Below are 24,085 nucleotides of genomic sequence, written 5' to 3' on the forward strand. Positions count from 1 at the left end.
GTAAGAAATGAGCAGTAGAGAGCATGCAGTTTAAGTACAAGCGGAAGATGGAAAGGAAAAGAGAGAGGGAGAGTAGTGATGGAGTGAATTCATAAATAACACTCCGTGGAGTTATAGTGGATCTTTCACCAAGCTGGCTCTATTACATTTCAAGCTGGATGTGTACATCATGGCATGCTGCTGTTGTCCTGTCCCATGCCTCAGGAACTGCTTCTCATTTTCAGGTTGGTCCCATCCTGCCTTTCATAGCTTTCTGCCATGAGAAGAAAGAGTAACTTTCAAAGGGAGACTTCACAGTGTTTCTGTCAGTCATAGTTAATAGATTTACCCATGAAGGTAATGCAGGATGTGTACTCCGGGCCAATTTGTGTGCCTTGGTGTGCACAATGCTCAGATTGCCTGTTGTTACTAATTACACACTGAAGTTGCTGTGTGAGTTACTGGTATTGTATTGTTGCTTGTGTGATTTTAGATCATTTACTACCAGCTGTTGACTAATACCTGTACCAATTTGACAGTCCATTATCCATGAGCATTTGGAATACTTAAATGTCAGTTATCTTTAGGCTGATTCAGAATGAAGGCTAACAATGTTTTACCATGTTTGCTGTTGTTTGCATGCACACAATGCCTTCAGTTTTGGTCTGTGTAATGCATTATTCAAGGGCTGTGATAATGTCTTGCTATCTGTTTAAGCAGTGAAATATTTCTGTCACTCAATGTCAGTTTGATTAAACATTTACCCTTAAGGTTGCCTCTTATTAAAAATTTGTTAATTTAATAACACTCCCCTAATCACCCCCCTCTCTTTCAATAGCGATATCTCCTGCTGAGCTTGATGCCTTGTGGAATGACCCTACATACAATTTAGCAGGTGTCAGTGAGCTCTTTCCAACCAATGACATCATGCCAGCTGGTAAGAGGATTTCTTGAGTAAAGCATGAGTGTTTTAGAAATCAATTCTTTTTAATATTTAATGTTTTAGTCTATAGGTCTTTATGACAGTTTACCTGATAGTACACAACATTTGTAGGACATGCACATTATACATGTTCAGTCATGTGCTGAGGAACTGTTTGGGACATCCTCTCTTTTCAATGGACAAAGCTGGGAAGGTCATACCCATCCGGAAATGAGAAAGAGGCTATTATTTTAGCCATCTGGCTGATATTTATAGAGCCATTATGATATTGGTCACACTTCCTGTTTATGCACAGAACGTTATGAGATTGTAAATGCAGCCCTGATATTTTTTTAATCATAAAACATTTTAATTAGTGTCTATTGTATCATGTTTTGTTATAAGGAACTGTATGATGATGACAATTTACACAGAAGGAACATAGAACCTGTATAAATCCAGATAAGGGGACATGCCAATGTCCTTAATTATTCAATCCTTATTAAGTTAAAGAAGCTCACATGATCACTCTACAATTTTATCACTCTACAGCCATTATTTTTATAAAAAATTTTTTTTGTAATAAATAAATAATAAACAACAATAATCTAACCTGAAAAAAAGGTAGTGCTGAGGTGCTTTTCACATTCACAGAGCTACAAGTCAACTGCAATTGCACTGTGAAAAGTTGTGCTGATCTCAGTTAACTTTGTTTTGGCTTTGGAGATGAGGAAGCAGAGGCTGAGGCAGAGGTTGAGGAAGAAGGCAGAAGCAAAGAGAGTTACTGGAAAAAGATGGAGGCATTCAGTGGAAGTGGCACAATATCTTCAATGGGGGAACACTTTTCTCCAGGTACTTGCAGCATGGTTTCCTTTAGGTGTTTTTCCATCATCAGGTCGAATGATTCTGAGCATGATGAGTAACGGCACCAATACAGCATGATCACACGAGAAATCAACATGTCGCTTCAAAAAGTACATGCACCCTGAAATCGACATTGACAAAATACTGCCGAATTATGGACAAGCGGCATCATCAGACATTTTGCATCAATTCATGAATGTGTTCAACTTTTCTCCTGATAGTGTGTTAAACAAACAGAATTAGAGACATTGGTCCTGGTCCCATGGTAACATAAAAGTAATTACTTTCACATACACAGTAGTTAGCTCAATTTGGAGGTTGATTGTTAGGTTTAGGGTTTAGGTGTTTATTGTATTACACCATTTACTGTACTGAAAATACAACTCACATTGGTGCCACTCTGTGGACATTTCACACGGAAACTGAAGCTCACACTTGCCCATATATTCAACAACGCTTCCAGCTTCAACTACTAGGGGCAGCAATTTTTGTTTTGCTCAGAGCGATTTCATCAGCAGAACATTCAACCTATTGTCACCAAATTTACAATGTGATCAGTCTGACCATTAGCAGTTCCATTAGAACATGATTTTTGATGGTGTGATAACAAACCATTCCCTGTCCGGATTTCTCAGCATGGTTAACTAACTTTAATTACACAGCGAGTCATGATTGGTCACTAGTCATTGTCAATCTAGTCTTGATTTTGCAGCACCACTATGGAACAAGAAACTGTAACCTTGTCAATGAGCCTGGATCATTACAGAACAGCGGCCTGATGATTAAAAATGCACCTTTTGTGTAGTAGCTCTCAGTGGAAAAAATGGCCTCTGTCTTCATAATAGCCTTTTATGTCTACACTTATTCAGCACACTCTCATGTCTAATGCCAGAGTTCTCTAATGTGCATCCTCAGTCTAATCTATGCCTTAATGTAAGGTCTTTATTGATGTGGTTGCTCATAGTGCTGTTACTGCAAAAAATCACATTGGTATGTTAAGTGTACCATCACTTTGATGTTGTCTATAGGACAACATCACACCCTACATCACTAGAGCATTCACATTACAATGCAATGTATCATAAATCTAGGCTTTGTAATGGATACTTAACTCCATTCTCTTTTGTGTCTTGGAGATATAATTTTGTTGTTTAGTGGAAAACGACGATCTAGTGTAAAGCCTGACGGTGAGCTTCAGGAGGCATTACGGACCAGACTCAGAGTAGTAGAGAGCAACAGTCAGGATGTCGTCCAGCTCTTCAAGGTAGACACTGAAGTATCCTTGCAAAACATTAACTTATTAATGTTAATGATAACTTATTAATGATAAAAGCGTCTGCCAAATGCATAAATGTATTACTGTTGATTGTGCACATTTTTTCAGTTTTTATTGAATCACTGATTGTTGATACTATGCACACAGGATCTGTCTGCACGGCTGGTGTCTGTTCATGCTGAGAAAGACTGCTTTGTCATCACCTTTAAGACAGTTGGGGAGATCTGGAAGTTCTCCACTTACCTAGCACTCGGTTAGTTTTAATTAATCAAATTATACGTTTATCATCCTGGAAATAGTCTAGCCACTAATTGTATTATATTATATTCCAGGATATGTGGCAAGATGTCTTGAGAACTTTCTCTGTGACAAGTCATTCTGGCTGGACCCTGCATTGCTAAGTGATGTGGAGATCTGTGTGAAAGTGGATGAAGATCACTTAGCTACTCTTTATCTAACACTTCTGCTTCAGGAAGGTAGAAGGACCTCAAAGTATTGCTGATGCAACAATCAAATTCATGACCTTTAAACACAGAATAAATAGACAAACTGAAATAACTATTATGGTCAGATTAGATCTCTGCTATCCTGTTCTAAAGTCCATTGAAACACAAGCATATTCAATGATCAGATTAGTTGAAAATGAGACTGGTTAAAAAGTGATTGGAGGCTCCTTTTGTTTGTAGACTCAACATTTCCTTTAGTTTTGTTGGCATACAAAATATCTTACTTCTGAGAATCATTATCAATTCAAAATCAAATCAAATCACTTTATTGTCACATGACCATATGCACAAGTGCAGCACTCTTGTGTGCAGTTCCGAGCAACATAGCAGTCATGACAGTGATGAGACATATACCAATTTACAATAAACATCAGATTTATACAACTCAATTTACATATCTAATGGACACATATTTACACAACACTATAATAATATACATGTACAGTAAACAATACACACAGTATAGAATACACATAATATAGAATACACATGCAATACAATTATATAAAGTGTATAAAAAATATACAGTAGGTTGTATTGTAAAGAGAATATAATATATGACAGTCCAGTGTAAGATTAATAAAGTGCAGTGCTGATGTATATTGATCATGAGAGATCAAGTGTTCAAAAGTCTGATTGCTGTATGATTGCTTGAAAAGTCTAATTACTGCTCACACTGTCAACAATCTCATCCATAAAGTCTATTCTGACTAATCATAATTATAGTATTTATTTAAAACAGTTACTTTGAATATGTTTTCTACTTATATAGTTCACCCAAAAATTTAAATTCTGTCATAATTTACTTGCCTTCATGTTGTTCCAAACACGTACATCTTTCTTTTTCCATGGAACACAGTTCACCATTCACTTTCATGATATCAGTCTGATTTCTGTTTGTAGGTACATTCTTTGCCAAGGCTTTATACAACAGTGACTGCAGAGAGGAGGAAGAGGAGCTGACCTATAAGAAGAATAACCTGATCATGGTGAAAGACATAGGACAGGAGGCCATGTGGGAGGGTACACTACTGTCCACGGGCCAACATGGTCTAGTGCCCGTGCATGCTATGCAGCCTCTGCCTTATCCTTTCTATCAGTGAGTGACACTGGTTTTCTAACTCTCTAAGCTCTTTTAGACACATTAGAGGTTTTGTGAGAAAACAGAATTGTAGCAACACATGTCTGGTTGGATGAATATATAATAGATTTTTCTACTCGATGTTCTACTCTACAATACTAGAAGTATACTGTATAAGTACAGTATTTAGTCCATACAAATACAGACAGTTTTTTTCCTAGGTGGTTTTTTAAGAAATATTCTGGAAATGCAGGAGGGATTCCAGTTACAGAAGGCTTCTTTAATCATCCCATCGGTGAGATTCTTCAAAGTATTTGAAGACCATTTCTAAAAATAAAGTTCACTCAAAAATAAAAATTCTGTCATAATTACGCTCCCTCATGTTATTCCAAACCAAATTACTCTCTTTCCTCTATGGAACACAAAAGGAGATTTAAGCATGATGATATCCTCAGTCACCATTCACTTTCATTATAAAGGGGAAAAAAAACAGATGCAAAGATGTTAAAAAGTGACTGAGGCTAACATTTTGCCTAACATCTCATTTTGTGTTCCACAGAATAAAGAAAGTCATACAGGATTGAAACAACATCAAGGTGAGTAAATTATGACCGAAATTTCATTATTAATCTAACAATCACTTGAATTATATATCACAACAAATCCCTCCTTCCTTTCAATTCCCTTTCAGTGGTGGGTACCTGTGTGGCAGTAGTGGACCATTACCCGATGGTTAAAGATGAGCTGCACTTACACAAGGGTGACCTGATCAAGATTGAGGGGTTTCTTTTCAATACTCTGAACGTGTTTATAGGAAGACACCTCACCAGTGGAGAGACAGGATTTGTTCACAGGGCCCATGTAAAGCCAGAGAGAATCAAACCTCTGTAAGTAACAGTTACTTCCAAAACAATGCAATTGTTTTTAATTCTATTCATAGATAGCATACGCTTAAATGAAAGACCTTCTCTATATTTGGTAAAATAATTTATTTAACATGCCTTAATACTGACATACTAAAAGAAAGCGAACATCTGGCAAATTCTATTTTATTCTGTTGACCTTTGCTCAATGTGCCTCTGTCTAGCTTGGGGTGATGAGGGTGTTGGAAGGGGGGCTAGTGGAGTTATGTGATGATGTGATGAAGAGATCCAAATGAGAGTCATGTGTTTGATAATGTTGTCTTTGTTTGCCTCTCACAGCAATGGACAATTGGTCTTTCTAAGTGAGGAGGAAAGGGAGGGCCTTTCTAAACTTGACCCCTGTATTGAGCCCTGCCAGTCTGATGTACTGGCCAATCTCTACTCCACTGACATAAGCACTGTGTACAGATTAGGTGAGAGATTGCACATTGCCTCTCTGGGAGATCCTCTATCAAGAGTTTAAAGGGAAAATTAAAAAATATATATATGTAATTATTTACTTAACCCTTATGTTGTTCCAAACCCATATGACGTTCTTTCTTCAGTGGAATACAAAAAGAATATTATTCTCAGTATCCATTCACTTTTATTTAGTTTTTCCCTACACGATAACAGTGAGAGGGGTCTGGGGCTTACACATTTTTTTCTCCCACAGAAGAAAGAAATTAAACAACATGAAGCTGGGTTTAGGGGATTTTAGTGGAGACAATTTTGTTATTTTTTATTCAATTTTTAATGTTTATAAAATGACTCTTTCATTCTGCAGATAGACTGGATGACTCTGATTTTGCGTTTATTAAAAACCATCCAAAATCAGGTAACTTTTTTTATTGTTAAGAACAACATTTGAGGTTGTGTGGCATAAATATGCTTTTATCACTGCTTTGTAAAGTTAAATAAATAAACTTCAAGCTGAATAATTTCCTAAAGAGATAGTTTCCCAAAATAACAATTGTCATAATTTACTCAATTTCATGTTGTTTCAAACCTGTATGACCTTCTGTCTACTGTGGAACACAAAAGGAGATATTAGGCAGAATTCAATCTCCAGTCACCAATCACTTTCATTGAAATGAAAAAAAAAAAGTGTGTAAATGATGACAGAATTTTCATTTATGGGTGAACTATCCCTTTAAATAGGATTCAAAATTCTGGCATTTACTTTGTGTACCCTGCAGAGCAGAATACCCCAGTGGATCAAAGAAAGAGCACTATATCAGAAAAGACTGACACACCTCCCTACCACTCGTCCCCACACCCATCATTCCATGCCTCTCGAAATCATCTGAAGCGGGACTCCGAGGTCCTTTCATTCAGCCTGGACAACACCTTCCAAGAGATGGATGAATATGAGGAAGATCCTGCAAGCTTCATGGAGGAGGGTATGTGGGAGCCTGATGAAGCAGAGAGGTGTGATCCAATCCTGACCCTCCTCAACCTGGAATACTTCCAGGACTTCTTTCAGACACTTTACGACCTCTCTTACTCTTTCCTGGACACTGTCTTTGGTGGACTTCCAGAAGACGTGGTGCTTCATCATCTGGAAACTTTGCGAGAAGGGGCTAAGAAAGGCAGGATGCTTTGGGCCCATCGGCGAGCCTGCTTCCTCCTAGGTAGGCTATGTGCGAAGAAACTGAAGTACTCACAGGCACGAGTGTACTTCGAGGAGGCGTTAAAAATTCCTGTAAATGGTTTTGATGACCAACCACTTCTGATTTCCCTGTACACCAATCTCACTGCTGTTTATCTGAAACAGAAGATGATGGAGAAGCTGCCATTTACACTAGAAAAGGCCAGTGCTCTGATTGTGTGTCTTCCATGCCACAACTTCTGCTCTGTGGATGAGTTTGAGTTGCTCAAACCCATTATGTGCAAAGCCATAATCGAAAAGGACAAGTACCTAGAGGCTCGGACTTGTTACCTCTCCCTCTCTCTCTTCCTCCGCCTAAGCAAAATAGAAGATGCTTTGCCTTTTGTGGAGAGGCTTCAGTTCCTTACCATCACTTTGTCTGCAGAAGCAGGGAGGCCTGTTGCTCCAGTGAATCTCAACTGGATACTGTGCAGGCTTTATCATAAAATGTATTTGCCCTACCTCACACTAGCCTCTCTAAGCCTAGACTCAGGACAGGACCATTCCTTGGATGATGCATTCCAGAAAATCGAACTCTTTATCAAAAACTCAGTCAGGCTTAATCCTCACTGGAAGGAAAGTACTTTGATTCTTCCTGCACAGGTGGTGGTCTACCTTCAGCAAGCTTTGTCAATAGCTTGTCGTGGAGAAGATCTGAAGACTCAAAGGGACCTTTGCATGTGCCTGACTAGTGTTTACCAACAGCATGGTGCTCTAGAGAAAGCTGTGCCCTTCGCCCAACAGGCAGCACAGACAGGAAGTCGAATCAATGAGGAGGAGGGCTTTGAGGCATCAGTACTACTGGCCTGGCTTTTGGTTTTAATGGACAAACCTGAACAAGCTCAATCTACTTTGCATCCTTTGCTAACATCTTTGAATGAAACAGACAGTCCAACGCAGCGTGGTGTGGTCTACAACCTCCTAGCCATATGCCTCCGCAAACAAGACAGAGTTAACGAGGCAGCAAGGAACTTTTATTGCGCTCTGCAGATCTCACGAGAAAATGGAAACAAGCGTAACGAAGCATTAGGACTGGCTAACTTGGGTTGCTTGTCTCTATCTGTAGGGGCTTCATGCCTAGCAGAGTGTTTCCTGCTAAATTCCCTCCACCTCTTCCAGTTTATTTCAGAGAGTCCTACAGATGAGGAGCATGTTCAGGCTCTACTCTGGCTGGGCAGAAGCTACAAGGATAGAGGAGGGAGTCAGCAGGTCAGGATATGCTTCGAACTGGGCCTCCTTATTGCCATTAGTACCAAAAATCTGCACAGTAAGTGAAACACAAGATTTTTTGGGGGGATCAGGTTCTAGGGTTACATTATGCAAATCCTTAACTGCTTGTGTAGCTTATATGAAAATGTTTCAAACATTCTATTTTTGTAATGTAAAAATTAGGGATGCCTCAATACTAATGCTGGTATCGGAATTAGTTCAATACCGCGGTCATGTACTTGCATTGTGCACTTTAAAATGCTCTGATACCAAAAAAACAATACCATCTGACATGCGAATATCATTCCGTAAATATTCAGCATACAAATTAAAATCACATTGTATCCTTGTGTGATTATTAATCCGCAAAGGCTGCAATTAAATTAGATAAATATTCAGTAAAATTGCATGTGCTGCTTGCTTCAAACGTGAGCGCTTGTGAATGTGTGATTGTGCTGATGCTGCCTGCTCATACTGTTTAGAATTCCTTGGCTCATACGAAGGTGTGGCCCACCTAAATATTGTCCATTTGAAAACATAGATCCATACTATAAATTGCCAATATGTAATTTGTTACAAAAATGAAAAATTTATTTAAAAGCAGGCTTAGAACAAGTTTTATATAGCTGAAACCTCTGTAACACTTTATTTGACTTTATTTATCTAAGACATGTGAGGCAGAGAATCTGCTGCCTTCCCGAACTCCACAAAGCCCCTCATTTTTCCAATGGGAATCTGTGATCAAATAAGGTACTGCAGTGAGCCCTCATTTAGACACATTGGAGCCAGACATTAATTTGGCCATAAACTTAGAGCCAAAGCAAAGTTATGGGAAATATGGGAAACATCACATTTTATTCGGCTCAGTACAACAGAGAGCCTAGGCTTTTTGACATAAAATTTTTCGTCATACAATATATAAAATGTCTTATCATCTATCACTTGTCTTTTGATTGTCAAACTATTTGTATGTCTGGCTTGTCAGGACTAAGTTGTTTGATGGCCAATTTGTCTTGAATTTGCAATAGAAATGATAAGCTGTTACACACACGTTCATCGATAGCACTTTCCATGTTTGCATTATGTCACACTGCTACCACGCACTAATAAAACTTTAGTCCATCCATCCATCCATCTTCAACCGCTTATCCGAAGTCGGGTCGCGGGGGCAGCTGCTCCAGCAGGGGGCCCCAAACTTCTCTTTTCCGAGCCACATTAACCAGCTTTAGTATTTTAGAAAAAGTTTATGTCAAAAAGCCTTGGCTATCTGTTGCACTGAGCTGAATAAAATGTTGTTTCCCATATTTACTTTTTCATTCTTAGTGAGCAAGGGGACAGGGGAGATGTATACAATACTGTAGGTGTATGCAATTAGATTTGTTTTTACTGCAAACCTATTCACAATTTGAAACTGATTGTGATTTAAAACATTATTATTATTTAGCATGTTTTTTATTTATTTTAAATTCTGTGAAAACGTGCCAATGGCATATAGTTCTGTTTATGTATGTAGATAGATATTTCATCATAGATTTCTCTCTCTCTCCTTTGGGTTCTTCAACAACACTTAAGATTAAAAAACAACATTTATTTTTTATTTTCTTATTTTTAACCCATTTTCTCCCAAATTTGGAGTGCCTGATTCCCACCACTTAGTAGGTCCTCGTGGTGGTGTGATTACTCACCTTACTCCGGGTGGTGGGGGACAAGTCTCAGTTGCTTCTGCTTCTGAGAAAGTCAGTCCACGCATCTTATAACGTGGCATGTTGTGCCTGACACTGCGGAGACTTCCAGCATGTGGAGGCTCATGCTACTCTCTGTGATCCACAAGGAGTTTACCCCATGTGACTCTACCCTCCTTAGCAACCGGGCCAATTTGTCCGCTTACGAGACCTGGCTGGAGTCACTCAGCACACCCTGGATTCAAAATCGAGACTCCAGGGGTGGTAGTCAGTGTCAATACTCGCTGAGCTACCCAGGCCCCCTAAAACAACTTTTATTTAATAAAATAAAACAAAAGACAGGTATGGGATCAGTGAGTACTCAAACTCATTCTCAAAAAGATAAAAAAGAAACAAACAAACAAAAAAAGGTATCGGGACAGCCCTAGTAAAAATAATACTATGTATTTTTTTTTTTTTAAATGCAGGTCAAATGGTTGTGGGAAAAGTTCTAAGTCGACATTATGCTGACTTGCTACTATATGGACAGAGTATTGTTTACTATGAGCACTGTGTGGGGGTGTGCAGAACTCTGAAGAATAAACAACTAGAAGGAGAGTACCTGGAGCTCCTCAGCAACCTTTATCTCTCACTCAACACTGAGAAGTAAGAAGTACAATATACTCTCATACCATGTGATAACTACACAATTATAGTATTACTGTCAAAATTATATTTTTGACCTCTGTTCAAATGTTTGGAGCCTTATACAGTGAAAGGAGTGAATCATAAATTCCAAAAAAGTAATATGTATGAAAAAACAATTGCAGGTCTTCAAGAAAGTCTCTTGATTACTCAAAGCAAAGCTTAAGGATCTCTATAGATCTGGGGAAAAGACAGGAAGAGTCTGAGACATGGCTGCAGGTGGGCCGTATCTACTATCTTATCTGTGAGGATGAACTGGCTGATATGTACCTTCAGGTAAGACAGAGGGTGGAAGAGTTGCACAGAAGAAGAAAAATCTTCCTTTTTTATTTGTTAGATTTACTTTTTTTCACAAATTTCCATCAAATTAAATTAAATAATCTTTTCAAGAATTTACATCATAATAAATGAAGCATAACATGAAGTATTTAATGTGTAATGTTAAATTAGTAAACCGAAATGACAATTTCACATTTATGCTTAATTCATAATAATGTGCATTAATTAAAGATTACTCAATTCAGTTTGATGAAATTTGTCATACAATTAAAATGTGTAAATCTTAAAATAGACTCAAATGTTTTTTTAAGAGTGTAGACTACTGCAAAAGGAGTACAGTCAGGTGAACTATTAATTAGTGGTATCAGTTTGTGTATCAGTTTCTAAAGTATGCCATCAATTCTAATCTTGAATCTTTAGTCTGTGGTAATCTATAAAGGAAATCATCTCAGTTACTGTCATAACCTCCGTTCACTGATGGAGGGAATGAGATGATTGTCGATGTAGTAGGCCCATGTCTCGATGTAGTGACATTAAGGGTCGCTCTTGAGAGCCCAGAAACACCTCAGTCTTTTAGAAAAGGCCAATGGGAGTTGGCGAGTGGAATTTTCATGCCACTCCTCTTCACCAGCCACACATGGAAGAAGCACTGTGGTCTCGAAGGGGAGGAGCTCTTCAAACACAGTGACCGGGGCAGACCTCTCTCTTCCCAACGGAGACCGTACCGTGGAAAATACATCACAGGGGGCTACCAGAGTAATCGCCACCTGTGGAGCACCTATCCCTGTACAGGGTATATTATACCCATGGTAGGTTTGGCTGTGAACTCCTCCACCGTATTAACGAGCACAGGGCTAGGGAGGAAGGATCCAGGGTCCACAACTTTGTGAACTAGACCGGAGATAAAAGTGCATGTTTTCACCTCAAGGGTGGGGAAAGGCGCTATACACAAGTGATACACCCGGCCAGCTGTTCCGTATTACAAAACTCTAGCTATTCATACCTGAAAGAACATGTGATAAAACCGGCTCAATCCGGAGATTGTAAAATCTCGCAAAGGTATTGGGTGTTGCCCAGCCCGCTGCTCTGCAGATGTTTGCTAGAGAGGTGCCATTGGCCAGTGCCCACGAGGATGCCACACTCCTTGAAGAGTGTGCTCGAACCCACAAGGGGGCAGGCATGGCCAATGCGATGGCGTCCACAATCCAGTGGGCAAGCCTCTGTTTGGAGTCAGTGTTCCCTTTACGCTATCCACCAAAGCAGACAAAGATCTGCTCAGAGCATCTAAAGCGCTGCATGTGATCCAAGTAGATGCGCAAAGCCCGCACCGGACACAGCAATGATAAGGCTGGGTCTGCCTCCTCCGGGAGGCTTGCAGGCTGTGGGAACCTTGGGCATATAGCCCGGTCGGGGTCTTAGGATAACATGAGAGTCATCCAGACCGAACTCCAGGCACTTTTAGCTGACAGAGAACGCTTGCAGGTACCCGAACCTCTTGATGGAAGTGAGCTCGGTCAGGAAGGCAGTCTTTATAGAGACAGCCTTTAACTTGTCTGACTCTAGGGGCTTGAACAGGGCTCTCCGAAGGCCCAGCAGGACCACAGAGAGGTCCCATGAGGGAAAGAGGCGTGACATAGGAGAGTTCAGCCTCCTGGAACCTCTCAGGATCCTGATGTTCAGGTTGTTCTTACCTTCAACTTGTCATGTTGCGCTGCTATAGCGGCTATGTACACCTTCAGGGTGGAAGGGGACAGCCACTTCTCCTGCAGGTAGGAATGCTCATCTCTGGGGGTTTTTGCTATAGGAAGAACAAAGGGGAGGTCCATGTACTAATATGCCAAAAGCAAACCGTAGCAGGGTCTGTGTCGAGGTAAAACAGGGACATAAAAGTATGCGTCCTTCAGGTCTACCTCCATGTAGGGTGCTACTGGTTGATTAGATACGTTTTACTATCAGAAATAATTAATAATGAATAATTATCAATTACTAATTAAATTAAATAATTAATTATATTTAATTCATTAAATTCTATCATCGGGCACCACTCTTTGACAAGAGAAAAATTATAGTAAGTGACTGATCGAGTCACATAAAATCTACCTTGAAGGTTGAGTATTTTGATTAATAATCAAAATAATCAAAAAGGGAAGAAACTAGTCAAATTATTGGCATACAAATCCAACAGTAATCTGGTTACAGTTGGCTTCTAACAACAACAAAATAACAATACACTGAAGTAATAGGGGAGTTCTTGACGTGGCAGATGCTGGCTTCAAAACAATATTCAAACAAACAATTAGGAGTACTTATTATAATATAAGAAGATTTATTATAACCAAACAGAACACCACCAATACTATATGAATATAATATAAAAACATAACATGGAAATCCTAACTAAATAGTGGAGCTATATGCTAGTGTATGTATGTATGTATGTGGGTGTGTGTGTGTCTAGATTCGGTAACAAAGAAAACAAAATGGCGGATTAAACTCCACATGGGGAACTAGTTTCGAAATGGAGAATCGTTATCAACATGGAGAACTAGGTTCAAAATGGCAAACTGGATTCAAAACGGAAAATAAATTCACAATAGTGAGCTGGATTCAAAATGGAAACTAAATTCAAAATGACGGATCAGATCCACAAAGGAACTGACGAAACAGGCAGGATAATTTGAAACACCAGCCTGAGTAGGACATAAACCACAGTGCCGCTAACTCCATGAATTTTATTGAGAGAGAGAGAGAGAGTGAGCAAACAAACAGGGGTGCATGCAATTTAACTGAGGATAACCGCTGGCAACTGCGGGACTGAATAGTTGGTTCAGATCACTCAATAAACAACATTTCACCCAAAATTGACGATCTCACAAATCAAACAGAAAAACAGCAATCACGGTTAAACATACAAGATTATACTCAAAACATCAAACATTCAGCATCAAACATATGATTTAGTTATACAAGAAAAGTCACAGTTTCTAAACTAAATCTGCCCAGATATCAAGCCTTACTTGGGAAATCATGTGTGATTTCAGCAGGGTTGTCCGTTTGAATTCCTGTTGCGTTGAGCGGTCAGGAGAAAACTATCTGGAATCGGTCCTTTGTCTTATGCTCGTCATCAAAAAGACGCGTCTCTGCTTTTTCCTTGTGTCCGGTGATGGATAGAAATGCAGGCAATGGTCAACGTTGATAGAAAACAAGGGAGACGGGAACCTGGTCGCTTTTCCGTTTTCTAAATAAATTCACTGTTGTCTTGAATAAAAATGAATGAACCGGTTGTACTAAGTATACTGCGAGACTGGAACAAAGCTTAGTTAATCTTACTCTACTGTGGCCAAATGGTGAGGTTATAAAAACGTGGTCTCTCTTTGGCCTTTGTCCAGAAGGAGGGAAAGCTCCTTTGTATGTCTCTTTTCAAACTGCTGGCTTAGAAGCGGGGCGCAGAAAGACCGATTTTGCCTCTGTCCGCTAGTTTTGTTGACAAGATGACGTCATCAGTCATAGGCCGCATTTTTAACAATGATGTTTGAGATTGGGTCCATGGGCGGGACTTAACATCCTGCTGGGGGTGGGGCAGGGGGACGCCCTCGGTGAGCAGATGGGGTTCGGGATCTTGAGCCGCACCGGGGCAAGATGTGCTGTATAGCCTCCTTCTGCTACTTCACCACTGAGAACTGCTGGGAAAAGTCCTCATCGGTGTCGCCGACTAGGCCAATCTGGGGTGATGGGCGCGTTGAGAAAGCGTACTTTGTTGGCATCCTTTATCTCGAATAGATTCAGCCACAGGTGGTGCTCCTGTACCACCAAGGTGGACATCGCCTGCCCGAGTGCTCGTGTCGTGATCTTCGTCGCCTAGAGGTTGAGGTCGGTTGCCGAGCGCAGCTCCTGCAGCACATCGGGATCAGGACTACACACGTGCAGCTCTTTCAGTGCCTTGGCCTGGTGTACTTGCAGGAGGGCCATGGTATGCAGAGTCGGCCTGTCCAGCAGCACTGAAGGCTTTGGTCGCCAAAGACGACTTAAACGGTTGTGTCCGTTTGTGGTGCCCTGAACCCAGGAACCAATCATCTAGTCCAGTTAAGTCCTCAGCGTCTGACATTGCCAGTGTGCCATCGACATCGCTCAGTGTGATCTCTACCGCGTGCAGCAGAGCCCATTGCCGTCGGAGGCGGAGAGATAACGACCGCATCCAGGAATCACACAAAGACTGAAAGGCAACTTTATAAAGACGTGTCTTTAAAAAGACATTCAGGTCAATGTTTTTGCTCTTAAAGAGGAAATATACTCTCTTGTCGAAGTGCCCAGGGGCGTAATCTGCACTAGGCGTGCAGAAGGAGAGAAAGCTACTGAAATGCGGCATTTATCGAACAGCATACGCTCCTTCGCGGTGAATGCAACCGCGGTAGTATTCAGCTCGCTGATACACAACCGCTTGGCTCCAAAGAAAAAAATGAATGAGAGTGTTGTTGTGTCCTGTTAATAACTGTTTGTGAACACTGAGGGCGCTAGTGAGGAGAGAGGCGGCGAGTGAGAAGAAGAAGAATAAAGTTTAATGTAGTGAATTACATGTCTCTCGGCTCGTGTCTAAATACTTGACAAAATACCACATCTTTGGCGACGAGGATGGCTATTAATGTGCCTTTACCTACACCGTTCATGCCTTGCCCAGGCGAACCTGCTATTCCCTTCCCTACATGGCTGAAAATGTTCGAGAACTATATGTTAGTAATCGATGCCAATGGGGAAAAGTGGCCAGAGGCAAGAAAGCGTGCTGTTCTTCTCCATGCACTTGGCACCGAGGGACAACGACTGTTTTACGCACTACCAGATACAGGTACCACATATGCTACTGCAGTGGAGGGACTTAGAAATCACTTTGTTCCTAAAGTAAATGTGATTGCGGAACGTCACAAATTTCGTCAGAGGGCACAGCGACCAGATGAGTCGATAAATCAGTATCTAGCCGCATTGCGAGAACTGGCTGCACTGTGTGAGTTTGGTGATATGGAGGAGCAAATGCTTCGAGATCAACTGATAGAGCGTGTTGCCAATACACGCGTACGAGACAGGCTTTTGTTAGAAGCGGATCTGACGCTGGCTAAAGCTACTTCGCTGGCTCTGCAGATTGAGGCGGGGTTACGTAACGCGGGCGTTCTCTCCGACAGTACTACTAATGCCGCGACCTCAACGGCGGTTACTACTGCGTTGGTGAGGGCCGTACATAAACAGCATAGGAAGGCCCGCCAAAAAGAACAAAAGACACCTCCTTCATCAATGGCGCCTACCACTAGTCGCCGCTCATGCTACCGTTGTGGATCTACCAGCCACCTAGCAAATAAACCTTCATGCCCTGCTGTTAAAGTGACGTGCAATTCGTGTGGAAAACTGGGACATTTTTCCAAAATGTGTCGTTCCGGACAAAAGGAGGTGCGTGAAATAGTGATAAACGAACTGACAGTGCTTTATATGACTGATACCGTGCAAGATAAAATTCTCTGTACTGTGCAAGTGAATGCAAATGGTCATTGTCATGACGTTGAGCTAATAGTAGACACAGGTTCATCAGTCTCTATTATTCCAGAGAGCACTCATCAGACCCTTTTTCCTACATGTGAACTTTCTGAGCCTACAGTGAATCTGTTCACATACTCAAAAGAGAAAATACCCGTTAAAGGGTGTATGACTGCCACAGTTAATCATGATGGGCATTCTACTATAGGCTCATTCATAGTGGTAAAGTCAGGCACTGCTCTATTAGGGCTAGATCTAGTTGTGGCATTGCACATGCGTATTGAGGGCACAAAAGTTGTTACAGCTGACAGCTGGAGGGTCCTATTGCACAGAGGGCACCTACTGTACCAATCACAATACCACAGAGGGCACCTGAGATCCAGGTACAGGAAATCGGCTGTGCAAAGGGATTTGTGCACAAAATTCAACCCAAATCAGAGGCTGTGCCAATACAACAAAAACTCAGAAGACTTCCCTTCGCAGTGAGGCAGGCCGTGAGTGATGAGCTCAAAGACCTACAGGAAAAGGGCGTCATAGAACGCATTGATGCATCTCCATGGGTCTCTCCAATAGTGGTGACGCGGAAAAAAGATGGAGGAAAACTGCGCATGTGTGTTGACCTCAGGGAACCTAACAAAGCCATTGTAAGTGACTGTTACCCGTTACCACACATGGACGAGCTATTCTCTGAACTTAGAGGAGCCACAGTCTTTTCTACTATTGACCTGGCCTCCGCCTACCACCAATTGTTACTGCACCCAGACAGCCGTGATATGACTGCATTTATCACACATGATGGTCTTTTCCGTTTCTGTCGGGTCCCATTTGGCCTTGCTTCAGCTCCATCAGCCTTCCAGAAGATGATGACGACCATACTAGCAGGCATACCAGGAGTACAGGCATACCTGGATGATGTGATTTGCTACGGAAACACTCAACAGCAGCATGATGCCAACCTACAGAGGGTGCTGCATGCCTTGAATGAGGCAGGACTTAAGCTTAACATGCAGAAGTGCAAACTCAACCAGACTTCTTTACGGTTCCTAGGCCACACCATATCCAAAGAAGGGCTCCACCCAGATCAAGATCAGATCAAAGCTGTGGCCAATGCACCTGCCCCACATGACACATCCTCGCTGCGATCATTCCTGGGCCTGGCATCATGGTACAGTAAATTTATTCCTGATTTTTCTACCGTTGTTGAACCGCTCGTCAAACACTCAGGGAGTCAACAGAACGGCAGTTCAACTGGACTGCTGAGGCAGAGCATAGTTTCACAGACATTAAGAGACTGATTGTTGGTAGCCCTGCCCTAGCACTATATGACCCTGAACTGCCTACATATGTAACTACAGATGCCTCTGATTACGGGTTAGGGGTGTACTTAGCCAATTTCATTCAGATAACACAGAGAGAGTCGTGGCGTTTGCATCCAGAACACTTTCTCCGGCGGAAAGAAAATATTCCACTGTGGAACGTGAAGCACTGGCATGCGTTTGGGCAGTAGAAAGGTGGAGAACATATCTATGGGGACATCACTTTGTGTTACGCACAGACCATCAAGCACTTACTACCCTGCTCACATCCAGGGGTACTGGCCGTGCTGGATTGCGAATTGCAAGGTGGTCTGCAAGACTACTTTGCTTTACATACGAAGTTGCTTACCGCCCTGGGAAACTGAATGTAACTGCCGACTGCCTGTCCAGGCTTCCACTGGCCACCACAGGAGAAGATGAAGTGGAACCGGACATAGTAGCGACCGTTTTCATGGAGTCTTTGCATGCCATATCCTTGTCGGAGTTCACCGCCGCATGTGACACTTGTCCTGAACTGACTCAATTGCGACAGCAAATACAGAAAGGCTGGCCAAAATGCAGAAAGAACGTACGAAACGAGCTGATTTCATACTTCAATGTACGAGACGAACTGGCTGTAGACAAAGTACTTGTCATGAGAGGTACTGACCGGTTGATCGTGCCCACATCACTGCGATCCAAAGTGGTAGACTTGGCACATGAGGGGCACCAGGGAGTGGTACGCACTAAACAGAGACTACGAGAACTGTATTGGTGGCCACAAATGGACAAATATGTACAGAGTAAGATAGCTTCATGTGTGTCATGCCAATACAATGACAAAACAGTGAAGACTGCACCTGCACCACTTACACCCGTCAAATTGCCAGATGGACCATGGGAAAAGGTGGCCATTGACATAACCGGTCCTTTTGAACGCGCTACTTGGGATTGTCGTTATGCTATCACTCTCACAGACTACTACAGCAAATGGCCAGAAGTGGCATTCTCCTCTACGGTCACAACAGAGGTGATTACCCGCTTTTTAGCTACAGTGTTCAGTCGTGAGGGAAATCCGACCTACCTAGTATCTGACAATGGATGTCAATTCACTTCCCATGAATTTGCAAACTTTCTGAGAGGGAGAGAGATAAAGCATCTGCGCTCCAGCGTCTACTACCCAAGAGCCAATGGGGCGATTGAGAGATTTAATAGGGTATTAAAAGAGTGTCTCCAGACGGCAGAAAGAGCACACAAGCCGTGGAAACAAACAGTGACAGAATTCTTACAGATTTACCGAGCTACACACGACGCTACTACAGGAGTGACTCCATTTGAGTTGCTGAGAAATAGGAAGATGCGCACTAAACTGAATATCTTTCCTGTCTCACACAAAATTACATCACACAAGCAAGTCAAAGAAACTGTAAAACAAAATCAACGAAACAGTAAGGAGTATACAGACAGAAAGCGAGGAGCAAAAGTACCCACCTTCCAAGTGAATGATGTTGTGCGAGTAAGGAGACCGGAACACGTTTACAAGGGGTCTTCCAAATACACAGAGACTCTGACAGTCATAAAGAAGGTCGGACCAGGTACTTATCTTCTCAGCGATGGTCGGAAATGGAATGCCTCAAAACTGGCGCGTTTCTCAAAGGAGGCTTTAGCTTGCACCAATGAGAACAATGAGACTACACTGGATGGTCTCACCGTGACAGAGAATGTGCATGTTGGGCAAGAACCAGGTTCTAGACGCACTCCCAGAGTCCGTAACCCACCTCGGTGGTTAAAAGACTTTGAGAGATGAATACTGTGCAAATTGGAAAAAAAAATATATATATATAATCAGATTGTTTTACTCATACTGTTCTGTTATGTGCGAAAATGTCATACTGTTTTGAGGTCTGAGTTATATAGCTAATAGCAGAATAACCTTAATTCCTGGTAAATTTAAATTTAGGTTTTCGGTACGATCCTTAATGTAAGGGTTATTTTACAGCGGTTGCGTGGTACCCTGTTTAAGTGACTAATTCCTTTAAGAAAAGGGGAAATGTTGTGTCCTGTTAATAACTGTTTGTGAACACTGAGGGCTTAGTGAGGAGAGAGGCGCGAGTGAGAAGAAGAAGAATAAAGTTTAATGTAGTGAATTACATGTCTCTCGGCTCGTGTCTAAATACTTGACAAAATACCACAAGTGTGCATTCCTTCTCCTTTTATACCCATATGTTGGGGGGAGTGGAATGCAAATTCCACTTGGCAATTCTTATTGGCCTTTTCTCAAAGATTGAGGTGTTTCGAGGGCTCTCAAAAGCGACCCCTAGTGTCACTACATTGACACAACTTTGAGTGAGTTACAGAAGGGGAACCATTACCATATTATATATATATATATATATATATATATATATATATATATATATATATATATATATATATATATATATATATATATATGTCTCTTTTAATCAGCTGTTGTAATAACTTTATTCTCCATGAACAAATGTTTACAGGCAGCAGTAAAGACAGCCCTAAAGATGAATGACCCATGCTTCGCTATGAGCATTTATGAGGAGGCAGGAGATGTCTTTTTCAAAGGACATAGGAACCGCCTGGCTGCCCTACCATTTTACAGGGTGTGCTTCACTTTGATTTCAAAACAGATTTATTACCAAAACAACAGTTAATAGCAAAGAAAATATCAGTTGTCTTATATATATATATATATATATATATATATATATATATATATATACTCACCTAAAGGATTATTAGGAACACCTGTTCAATTTCTCATTAATGCAATTATCTAATCAACCAATCACATGGCAGTTGCTTCAATGCATTTAGGGGTGTGGTCCTGGTCAAGACAATCTCCTGAACCCCAAACTGAATGTCAGAATGGGAAAGAAAGGGGATTTAAGCAATTTTGAGCGTGGCATGGTTGTTGGTGCCAGACGGGCCGGTCTGAGTATTTCACAATCTGCTCAGTTACTGGGATTTTCACGCACAACCATTTCTAGGGTTTACAAAGAATGGTGTGAAAAGGGAAAAACATCCAGTATCGCGGCAGTACTGTGGGCTGAAAATGCCTTGTTGATGCTAGAGGTCAGAGGAGAATGGGCCGACTGATTCAAGCTGATAGAAGAGCAACTTTGCCTGAAATAACCACTCGTTACAACCGAGGTATGCAGCAAAGCATTTGTGAAGCCACAACACGCACAACCTTGAGGCGGATGGGCTACAACAGCAGAAGACCCCACCAGGTACCACTCATCTCCACTACAAATAGGAAAAAGAGGCTACAATTTGAAAGAGCTCACCAAAATTGGACAGTTGAAGACTGGAAAAATGTTGCCTGGTCTGATGAGTCTCGATTTCTGTTGAGACATTCAGATGGTAGAGTCAGAATTTGGCGTAAACAGAATGAGAACATGGATCCATCATGCCTTGTTACCACTGTGCAGGCTGGTGGTGGTGGTGTAATGGTGTGGGGGATGTTTTCTTGGCACACTTTAGGCCCCTTAGTGCCAATTGGGCATCATTTAAATGCCACGGCCTACCTGGGCATTGTTTCTGACCATGTCCATCCCTTTATGGCCACCATGTACCCATCCTCTGATTGAAGCTCGAATCATTTCAAATTGGTTTCTTGAACATGACAATGAGTTCACTGTACTAAAATGGCCCCCACAGTCACCAGATCTCAACCCAATAGAGCATCTTTGGGATGTGGTGGAACGGGAGCTTCGTGCCCTGGATGTGCATCCCACAAATCTTTATCAACTGCAAGATGCTATCCTATCAATATGGGCCAACATTTCTAAAGAATGCTTTCAGCACCTTGTTGAATCAATGCCACGTAGATTTAAGGCAGTTCTGAAGGCGAAAGGGGGTCAAACACAGTATTAGTATGGTGTTCCTAATAATCCTTTAGGTGAGTGTATATATATATATATATATATATATATATATATATATATATATATATATATATATATATATATATATATATATAGATATAGATATATAAATATAGATATATACATACATATATGTATACCATGTGAAAGCGTTTTCGACAACTTATAAATCGGTTTGCTGTGTTTTTTATAAAAGGATGGGAGTCTGCCATTTGCACGCAGCATTAAAGATATTCACTCAGAGTTCAGGCTGCTGAGTAAACTCACAGAGCTCCTGATGAAGCAGAAGCAATTTGAGGAGGCACTACAGTATGCCACACTTGCAGTGCAGGTCAAGCCACAACTGGTAAGACCTTTGGTAATACACATCAACTCCTCATTTTAAATATAACTTTGATTAATAACTTAATCTGAATCTCTACTGTAATTATATATACATATATATATATATATATATATATATATATATATATATATATATATAAGACATTTCAAAGCTAACATTCATCAGATTTTGACCATGAACCACAATGAATAATAAAACGCAATACATCATTTTGTATGTGATTTTAAGCCATGGACTTTGTCGCCCCCTGTTGGACACATGCCCTTCACACAGCATACGAACAACATTCCCAAAACACCCAAATACATCTCAGCCAAAAATGCGATCAAAATTGAGTCTGTTTAATATATATGCACGTTTCTAGTCTTAATAAATTAAATAAAATTAATATTTCATGAAAATAAAATGTGCTCTATTTTTCGGCTAAGGTCTCACCTAGGAAACGTGGATTATTTTGCCATTTTATTAGGATACTATTGTAGGAAATGCAGCCTTTCTAAAATCTTACCTTTTGTTAATATAGCAGTTAAATGCTGGCTAGTGTTTAAGTAATACAAATGAAAACCAGAAATGTATAGATTTGAAAAAGAAGCTTTACCATTGGGATTCATCAAGATGCTCATTAGCAAGAATGTTCCTCTTCCACATCGAATCAATTACTGATGGATGATATCAAGTCACTCATAAATACATCCTGGTCTCAGTTGTACAAGCCTCATTTCTCATATTGCAGCAGTTTGTAGGTACAATAAAAAAAAGCACAACAATACATTTTATTCACTTTCACACAAATCACAAGTAAATGCCAGATTGTCCAATAAACGGTCAAAAATTTAGTTATATCAGCTGCACATTATAAATGCAGTGTACTGTGTATTGCAGGTGTTCATCTGAATGAGAGAGTGGCCTTCCATCGTCTTGCATCGATTTACTTCTCTTTAGGGAAGTATGAGATGTCTGAGAACTACTACCTGAAGTCTCTTTCACTCTGCCCTGTTGAATTTGAACATGCTATTGAAGTTCGCTACTATGTTAAAGTCTACTGTAGATTGGCCGATCTGACACTATACAAATTAAAGGTGAGAAATTTCACATAAACCCCAGACAGGACAATAACTGTAGGAGTAAAGCATGTTTTACAGAGATATGAAAAAACACAGATCTAGAAAGCTGCTAGGTTAGCTGCTTTGTTATAACATTTAGAGAAAAATGTTCACTGATATTTTTGCCTCAGGATGCGTTCGATGCCATTGGCTATTTCCACTTAGCCCTGGCGGCAGCCCTGGAGGACAATGAAAGCCTAAGCACTGTGTACATCATCTACATGAAGCTGGCGGAGATCCATGCCAACTACATGCCTGATGCAGAACTGTGTAACAGCTACATGAACAGTGCACAGATTCTGAAGAGGGAGCTGGCTGGAAATACAGAATCTACGGACATAGAATCTACTGACAAAGAAGACACACATCAGGATAACACTAATGCAGATTGTTCTGAGGAAGAGTCTGTCATTCACAGCAAAGCTGACCTCTCAGACTCCAGCAGTGGCACTAGTACTCTTACAGAGTCCAGCATGACAGACACCTGCCTCACAATTACTGCCCAGAGAGAGTCAGAGCTGAAACTCTCTAACATCAGTCACAAAGAAGAAATGGTCACAAGCTTCTCAGAGGAAACAGAATCAGGGCCTGCTCATCACACCAATCCAGAGACTAGCTGCACCGATAACACAAACCACACTGACTGCAGACTGAAGGAGGGCTTAACTTTTGTAATATAGGTTCAGTGAATATGGCTTGTATGTGATGTTAAAAAAAACAAAACATACAGTAGCCTATACCACAAGATGTGCAGCTGCTCTTTAAAAAAGTGAATTCAGAATGCTTTTAAAAATATATATTTTTTTTCATTTTATCTATTAAATGTCTGAGAATATATTTTATTTTGTTTAATAGTGTTTCAATATGAA

The 24,085-nt window shown here is 40.9% G+C and overlaps 1 protein-coding gene across 1 annotated transcript; it reads left to right on the plus strand.

Annotated features, from left to right (window-relative positions):
- On the plus strand, positions 1 to 24,085 carry LOC127663132 (SH3 domain and tetratricopeptide repeat-containing protein 2-like). The gene is given in 19 exon segments (XM_052154602.1): positions 1 to 224; positions 818 to 916; positions 1,628 to 1,753; positions 2,902 to 3,029; positions 3,189 to 3,294; positions 3,374 to 3,517; positions 4,451 to 4,646; positions 4,850 to 4,923; positions 5,320 to 5,515; positions 5,831 to 5,964; positions 6,318 to 6,368; positions 6,730 to 8,448; positions 10,540 to 10,717; positions 10,882 to 11,032; positions 20,358 to 20,480; positions 21,964 to 22,099; positions 22,102 to 22,113; positions 22,996 to 23,192; positions 23,348 to 24,085. Coding segments are annotated over 19 exon segments (4,374 nt in total). The 5' UTR covers positions 1 to 169; the 3' UTR covers positions 23,897 to 24,085.

The sequence above is a fragment of the Xyrauchen texanus genome, chromosome 23 (assembly GCF_025860055.1).
Source record: "Xyrauchen texanus isolate HMW12.3.18 chromosome 23, RBS_HiC_50CHRs, whole genome shotgun sequence".
Lineage (NCBI taxonomy): Eukaryota > Metazoa > Chordata > Actinopteri > Cypriniformes > Catostomidae > Xyrauchen > Xyrauchen texanus.